General features: G+C 46.9%; 1 protein-coding gene across 1 annotated transcript; it reads right to left on the minus strand.

The window, feature by feature from the left end:
* Positions 1–8,430, minus strand: LOC118687693 (uncharacterized). The gene is made up of 2 exons (XM_036384795.2): positions 7,821–8,430; positions 1–2,687 (listed from the first exon to the last, which is right to left on the minus strand). Exon 2 carries the CDS (start codon positions 2,569–2,571, stop codon positions 868–870), a length of 1,704 nt encoding a protein of 567 aa, XP_036240688.1. The 5' UTR covers positions 2,572–2,687; positions 7,821–8,430; the 3' UTR covers positions 1–867.
* Between the last annotated feature and the right edge of the window lie 297 nt (positions 8,431–8,727).

The raw sequence follows: 8,727 nt of genomic DNA on the forward strand, positions 1-8,727 counted from the left end.
TTATAAATTGGAATCACAGTTTACTGAAAAATTGCAATAAGCACAACAATATTAATAAAAGAGTGTACAAAAGAGAGACAATAAAAGAGTGTACAAAAGAGAGACAATAAAAGAGTGTACAAAAGAGAGATAAAAGGATATTCACTACTGAACAAAGAAAAATACTTCCCAAAGACCACATCCAGTGTGGTTTCCAAGAAAAAGGCAACATGATGGCTGGCCCTGTGCTGGGCAGCATGGAGTATATGCAAAAACAAAAGCAGAATGTTGGAAAGGCCTGCAATTTAACTTTTCCCACTCAGACTGAAAACAATGGAAGAACAGGGACAAGGCAAAACCTTCAGACCTGACAGGGCTCTCAAGCAGGTCAGAGGACCCTCCTTCTCGGCCTGACTTTGTGGGAGCGGGACTGGAGAGCTTGGCGGTTCCAGCAGCTGCAGCCTGGGCTCTACATGGCTCAGCTGGGCTCTGCCATGCTGCTGCTTTCTCTCCTTTCTTTTTCTTGGAGCAGCTCCCCAGCTCTTGGGCTCACCAGCGCTGTCTTTGAGCACCAAACCAGAAAAGCCACATCCCCAAGCATAGCAAAAGATGGCCACCCTTCTACTTCCAGCCCCTGACTTCCTCCTGCTCCAACCACATTCTTGCCATGACATGAATGGTATGGAATTATACAGTGCTAGAAATTCTATCCCTTTCCTCTATAACCATAATGAACTCATCACAGTTCAACATGAGTTCCTGACCTATCATCAAACCCAAGAATCCACACAGTATTATAAGGTCAATGCACACAAGCCACCTTCCCCATCCCATAAATCCAAGGCACTTTAGTACATGTGATCCACAATCCAGGCTCAGTCCATCAAACTAGTCCTTGGGTTGCATTGCTTGAAACAGTTCTCCTGTTTGCTCAGCAATCTCCTTCATCTTCTGACGTGCCTCTTCTATGGTGGTGCTGGTGTTATGAACAGTGACACAACATTCTCCATCCGTTAGGTTTAGCATCCCACACACTCCATTCTCTTTCAACAACAACGTATCTATGGCTAATCGGTTCTGCAGGGCCATTTCTGATGCCTGCGGGGCCTGCATGTTCGGTTCCCTGAGTGAGCGTCCGGTCCAGTTGCTTAACACATGGACTTGCCTAGTTAAGTTCTCCAAGACATACTTGTGCCTCTGGATAACTCCACTGGACACAAAAAATGATTCTAAGTCTAAAGCAACATTTTGTCCCCAGGTGTAATAGTCAGGGACTTGAATCCCCTGAATCCAGCCTTTTGCATCTGTTGGATTGTGGATTTCTCTCCGCACTTTGTTGTTATGATAAAGTGTATAATTGAACGTTTTAGATGGACACATGGTAGGAAACCCAACAGTACACTGCAGCCCAGCCATATCATACATGTTCAAGTGGGAATACATTTTCCCATCTGAACATGCCCATACCGTTCCCCGTGGAGCTGGATATTTGGCTTGTGAACACTGATACAGGTCACCTTGGGGAACTTCCTGTGCTTCACTACTTGAATTCCAGACCCTCCTCTGGTCAGGGCCGTGTGTAGTGGGAATGCCACAGGATAGCGCTGTCTCTGAATTTTCATAAGACCCATTGCATCGGGTGTCTTGGTTTAGATAGCCGTAGTTGGGATAACCCCAACAGGTACACATGTCCCGGATAAAAGTTCTCAGCTCCGAGATGTACCAGGTTTCTATAGGCTCACCTGCTCCTGTGGTACAATCTAATATACGGGAACAATTCAGAAAGGAGGTCTCTGATTTACTTTGGGTAAGGCTTCTACGGTTCCTCACTTTCCAGCAGATGCTCTCTCCATTAGGTAGTGTGGTCTGATGATCCTTACAGTCTGATTTCTCCACTTCCCATTCTACTATTTTCCCTGTGGGGACCCTGGAAGCCCATTGTAGTGTAGATACAGGATCAAAGATTTGTTTCAGAGACCAGGCCCACTCATAATTTGTTCGGTTAACTTGCTGTGCAATTCCTGGGTTATCAGGGATTTGTATACACCATCCTGCATCCCAATGTAAATTGTACTCATGTTCAAAAAACTCACCCTCAGCAGGAGAATCCCACCACGGTACCACCGTGCAAGGGATAGAAGTGACATTTTGCAATGTCTCAGAAGGGTTGGTGTCTAATAACCGATAGCATGTTTGATTCCATAAATCACTCCAGGTAGAGTCCCGTGGGAGCTGGTAAAAGGCGTTCTTGTATTCTACCCATGTCCCATTTGCATCCCACTGTTGTCCTTCTTTCTGGTCTAGGAAATGGGACTCCACCATCCCCCAGGTAACATTTCCTCCTGTTTTTTTAAGATTATCCAGTTCTCTCGTTAATATTTCTGAAAAATTTAACCAAATCATCATAAATCTAAACCCCTCTGATGCAGAGTTGGGGAGGTTAATACATATTCCTTGATTTGTATGATTCCAAATATGCATAAATCCTTGTATCAACTCCCAAGCTAAATTTGGTTCAGTACTCTGATTTTCAGTTGCTTGAGACAAAATCATACATCCATAACATAAGAGTAAAAACTTTTCCCACACCATTTTTTTTGCTAGTGAAAAGGCAAAATAGGCTTAGCAAAATCAAATTTAAAAATACACAAAATGATCCGTCCACTCAAGAGTTGAAAGCATTGGTCCAGCAGTGGATTTCAGATAATCTGTAAAACATATACATGCATAAAAACAAAACACGATTAAAAGGAGGGAACAAACCACCATCTGGCAGGCAAGTTAAGTGGCTTTTTTAAGGTCAGGGGTACCAATCCCACTCTTGGTAATTCTGCCAAAACCAGATGTCCTAACTAATGGACAGGATTTGCATCTTTTGTTCCAGGGAGCATGGGTGGGGATGAAGACAAAAGGCTGTGAGGTATAAGCACCCATTAACTCCCCAGAAGCTACTGACTCTATCTACCCCATTTGACACCCTCTTGCCCATTCAGGTTCATGAGGTTTCAGGTTCCTCTTCAAGAATCCATGGGTGCATTCAACAGCCTCATTTGCCTAGGGGTAGTATGGAGTGTGAAAGGTCCACGGGATTCCTCCATCTTGTGCCCACTCTTGAACGACCCTGGTGTGGGAGGATGGATTGTAGGAGAATAGAGACAGCACTAAAGCAATCTCACCCTTGAGCAGTTGCAGCTGTACTTATTACCAAAGAGTAGGAACAGCCCTGCCCTTAATAGGCCACAGCTGTGTCCAATAAGGATGGGTGTTATAAAAGAGTGGGTTAGGTAATTAAGAAGAGAGCTGGAGTTTTTTGGTTATGTTGTGAGGAGGAAGGGGCAGGTGGTTGTGCAAGGACTAGGAAAGAGTCAGCCGGCTGTGCAGAAGAAAAGAAAAAAGGAGTCAGTGTTGTGAGGAGCTGCCCCTGGAAACTCACAGAGAGAAGGGATGAAAGTTTTACAGTAAGACAATAAACTGGTGCCAAGCACCAATGCCAACAATTGGTGACCTCTACGGGGATGAGTCCTGACACCCCGGCAGTAAAGTGACTACTGTTGGATTGGAGGGACTGGGGCCCCGGCAAATAATTAAACCATAGCTTCAGTCCCTTTATGGTGCTGTGCCCTGCTGCTCTTGCTACTGCCTCAGCTTGAGTGAGCTCAGACAATACTTCCACTCTGACTTCAGAAAAGGCCCTATATAGTCCACCTGCCAGGTCTCCCAGAGGACTTTTCTGTGTCCTTAGTGAAGGGATGCCTCCTGCAATGGGTGTTGTTTCTCTAGTCCTGTACAACACTGGCCACAGACTGAGATAACAGCATTGCACAGTTCCCAAGTGACAGGCCACCCTGTGTTACCAGCTCCCTTAAAAAGATCCTTAAATCCTGAATGGTCTCCCTTGGCACGTAACCACTCTAGCAGATGTTCCCATTTTTCTTTTCCCTTTACTGCTGTATCTGCTGCACAGGTCAATGAACCTACCTGATTATTCAACAGGTGAGCCCGATTATCCCTCTTCTGATGGGCAGGATTTCATCCCACCGAGAAACACTTTTGCTTAACAAATTTAGGATGTCTTCCCATTTCTCTCACTGCCATACTGGCAACTCAAAAGATCCCCCACTCTTTTGTTCATAAAATGGGAGCCAATTGGTGCATCCCTTAAAAACAGCACTGGGGTTTGTACAGATAAATGCTGGTTCTTTAGTGTCAGCCTCTAACAATCACCCTGCTACTGATCTACCTACCTACCCTGCTAATAATCACACAGCTACTGATTCTCCCATCTCAGCACTTTCTTCTCCCCTTGTCACAATTCTGTCCCCTGAATCAACATGCAGAACGCTGCTCAGTATTTCTCTCTCTTTTGGAGGACGCCTCAGTGAACTACACGCGTCTCAGGCGGGGCTCAACTTGAGGGGTAGGTTTTATTTAAGAAGGGAGGCTCCTGGTCCAGCAGACTACCAGGTAATTCCTGCATTTGGATCACTCTGGGTGCTCCCTCCTCTATCTGAGGCATATGGCAGTGATGATGTAATTGTTCATACCACCTTCTTACTGCTTCTCCCTGCACAACCCCTACACCAGGTGGGGTTCTGGCCAGTACAGGTTTCGAGACCTTGAAAGGTCCCACTAGAATAATTGGTTTCTGCCATATTGCTTCTTCAGCTCCCTGTAGAGCTAGACTAGCCAGAGAGGCACTTCCACCAAACTGAATAAAGTTTTTTTCATCTTTAGAGCTGTGCAAATAAAACCTGACAGGGCAAGTTGGAACCTCAGGTCTCCATTGCCACACAAGCATCGATAATCCATGAATTGCAAAGCCCCGTTTGATATGAAGTGGACCTGTTGGATGCATTGGTCCTAAAACTTCATATAACCCAGCCTCAAATATTAATAATTTTTAGACTTCTGTATGGACAGGGATCCAGTCACAGGTGGTCCTCTGGGGTGTTAAATCATGTTAAGGATGGGCTATGATGGAGAAAGCCAGAATGTGTTTTCTCCAAATTACCAGCAGGGCAAGGGCATGTTGTAGCTCCTTCTTCTATCCAGGAATTTAAATTTGCTCAAGGGAAGTCAAGGTTTTGGGGTGAACACACACTGTTCCTCCCTTCCACCATACTCCCAGAAGCTTTACTTCAGAAGATGGAGTTTGCTCCTCTTCTGCTCAAATTTGAAAACCTAAATTTTCAGGGCGACTAATTATCTCTGTTTGGGTTTGTCCTACTATTGTGGGATTGGGGCTGCCTACCAATATATTGTGAATGTACTGATCTGCTTTAACTCCCTCCATGGGCATCACTACAGAGCACGCTATCTTCTCCAGATCCCAGCATTAACATTCCTGGCAGGATGCAAGAGACTGTCCACATAGAGCTGGACAATGCACTCCCTGACACTGTTTGCTCTCCTTCTCACTCAGATCTCCCAAGTGAAAAATGTCTTTCTTCCTCATGTGGACCCCCTGTTCTCATTCTCTTTCACTGGCCCCTTACTGGCAGAAGCTGTGCTATTTCCAAGCATCTCCATTCACTGCCCAGGCCAATTTGGGGTTGAAAAACAACGGTGAGATTTATACAGGCTTTTTCACACCGTGCATATGACAACTCAACAGGAAGGCAACTACTCCACCTCCCATCTACCAGGCAGGAAAATATTGGTGACTCTTGCTCCCCACATCTGATTCCCAGAGCCTGGGACCAGCAATCCACTTCTCACGGGCAGCAAGTAAACTGTTTGTTAATACATTTCACGCTAATTTCAGCCACTGATCAGCACTAATGCTGCAGATTTGGCACCCTCCCACCCTCAGTATGTTAAATAGTGTGTGCATATTTGATTTCTTCCACTTTTAAAAACCAAGCAGGATTCAGGCATGATTTATTGAAAAGTTGGAAAGGAAAAGTGGACTTGGATTTTTAAAATTACCGTTATCTGCCATAGGGATAGGCAGAACACATGAGAAAATGCAAAGCATGGAAACAAATCCCTGCCCCAATCTCAGACAAAAACAGAGTTCAACCATTGTGCAGGCACAGCCACTGCCCTGAAGCCATAGTTTCCCTTATACTATTACTATAATTGATTGTAAAATATGTAGGGAGAAACCTTGTGGGAAAGATGCTCAGAAACAAGAGTTACTGCCTGTAACTCTTAGGTAGAATTTATGACCTACCCTTAGAATATTTATACTGTTTTCAGGGATCTCATTCTTGACCAAGGCTGGTTAAGTGAGATGCTCTTGGTTCTGAGAGAAAAAACGGGGCCAGGATGTTTTACATTTGTTTATTGGTTTTATGCAAGGTATTGGTGTAAAGCCATCCACCAAAGGCCACTTCAGGGTAGGAAGGAGCACCCTGCTATGGTACCTTGCTACTGTCAGGGAAGGGACTAACCCAAAAACACCTGGGATCTCACTGTGGATCTCACTAATGCTGAGAATGCAGAACCACTCCCTTTCAGCCCACTCCACTCGCAACTGCACAGCAAAAACTGAACCCTCCACAGACAGCTCCTTCTTTTTTTTGTGTACTCCTAGCATAAGCACACACCTACTTGCTGTTTATTTTTGGAGCTTGCTGCCACAACAGGGCTCCCACAGCCAGACTTCACTTGCTTGGACCCTCTTTGATACCCATAAGGAGCAGAACATGCGTCCCAAGCCAAGTGTTCCCTGCCCTGTCATCACAGCCTTCAAAGCCCAAAAGAGGAGGATGCCTGCTTTAACAGGCACAAAACACACAGTTGGAAGTAAACACTGCTCCTAAGTTTTCTGCAAGAAGCCTCCTCCACACAGAGCTCTACATAAACTTGTCCAAGTCTCTCCCTACCAAAACTTAATCAAAAAATACAGAGCCCCTTCAAACTGCCTTTGTTTCTTGCGAAAACTGTCAGCACAAAAAGACAACCAAGCAGCCTTTGTTAATCAGGTGGGATGGTCTTCCAGGAACCCCTTCCTCAAAGGCTTTCCTTCAACACTCGTGGGACCTGCAGACGGAATGAATGCAGGGAAAACTCTTGGCTTTCTTCTTAGGGCACCTTTTCCCATGTCCCACGGAAGCCAATGCAGCACATCAACAACACTCCCTTGGCCGTCAGGAGTCCTCGTTCCTACCCACCAGAGCTCAGAGAAAGCACACGGGACTAACAAACTAACAAACTCCTGAGGATCAGCACTAACCCCAGCATCCTGCAGCCTGGTTACCTCCAGCCGTGCAACTGGCTACTTAAAAGCTCACCATACACCATCTGTTTGCCCAGAGGGACCTCCAGCCAGTCAGCACAAGCAACACACTGAGATATTGTCCTAGGAACACAGGTAAGGGATCAGAAATGCTGTCCAACGACTAGGAGCACTTCTACACTGCACAATATATCAACTGTTATGTGGCCACACTATCATCTGCTGTTGTACACCCTGTCTATATTAAAAGTCTCACAAAACATTTCTGTCATGGTCTGGCCCCTGCCGTGGAGAGTCTGAAAAATCCACCAGCTCTGCAGGAAGTTCTACAGGCGTGGCTGGGAGGAGAGATCTCAAACTAAAAGAAAACACCAGAGCACAGAAGGAGTAAAGCCACAGATTGCTTAGAGGGCCAAGATCCACTTCTGAATCCACCAACTTTAGTCCAAGTGTGAGGCCGGTCAGGAAGGTCAGCTATGACAGTGAGGGACCCTAAGCACCAGTGCCGCACCAGTGCGTCACGGCGAACGGATTTACTTTACAGAGAAACGGAGCTGCACAATGCTCTCCCAAATGCTTTCCAGCAGCAGCGTTTAAGCTTTGAGGCAAACGCTGCCACGCTGGGCCGCTGCTCTCGGCAGCTCGGGCCGCCACTCACCTGCGCCGGCACTGCGCCGCTCCCCGGCCCCGCCGCCCTCCGCGGGCGGTGCTTCCGCCCGGCCGCCGTCACTTCCGCCCGCGCGGCCGGGCCCCAGCTGCCCGCGGGGAGTTCAACTGAGTTAACCGAGCGCTCCTCTCGGCCTTTGACGCCTTCATCACGGCCCCGCTTCCCGGCACTGTGGTCACGGCCGCCCGCTGCTTCCGGCCGGCCCCCGCTCCTGGAGGGACGTCCCGCCGCCGAGCCGCGGCGGTGGATTCGCCCTGCGCTTGTGCGGCCCGGGGCAGCTCCGCCGGCGTTCTCCTGCGTCCAAACCGGCACCTGCACCCCACAGCGAGTGTGTGCACACAGAAACGCATTCATGTCCACGCAGAGCTGTGCCTGTCAATACCGCATGGCGTGGCCGGGCCGGAGACCGGGAATGTTTTGGGAGAGCAGATGCATAAAGCTCTGTGAACATGGCTGTAATTCATTATTCATGCCCCCCAGTGCTTCATTTCTTATGGGAGTGAGTCCTTCCCAAAACAGTGAGCCCACCTGGTCCAGCCCAAGCTCCAGTGAGGATATGTGCCTGTTCTCGTGCTCAGAGAATACACTTCCAAGGTGAAAAGGCTGAAAGTTGACCAAGCACTAAAATCAATAACCAGCATTAAAATCAAAGCTCCTGCAAGTTCCAACAGCTCTCTCATAGCTTCTAATAAAGCTTGGCATGTATTACAAATAATCAGTCATGGTTTTTATCCCTTCACAAATCTGTGATACTAAAGCAAAATTACAATCAGGAACAAGTTTTATCCAATATGGTCACTGAAAGCACTTATATCTATGGAAACAAAGGTAATCCTTCATTCTGTCAGCAGACAGCCAGCCTTAACTATATTGTCAGGGAAACTGGACTGTGATTAAC

The sequence above is a fragment of the Molothrus ater genome, chromosome 6 (genome assembly GCF_012460135.2).
Source record: "Molothrus ater isolate BHLD 08-10-18 breed brown headed cowbird chromosome 6, BPBGC_Mater_1.1, whole genome shotgun sequence".
Taxonomy (NCBI): domain Eukaryota; kingdom Metazoa; phylum Chordata; class Aves; order Passeriformes; family Icteridae; genus Molothrus; species Molothrus ater.

Excerpts from the sequence above, each read along its gene's own strand:
- LOC118687693 (XM_036384795.2), bottom strand. The coding sequence starts at position 2,571 with ATGGTGTGGGAAAAGTTTTTACTCTTATGTTATGGATGTATGATTTTG.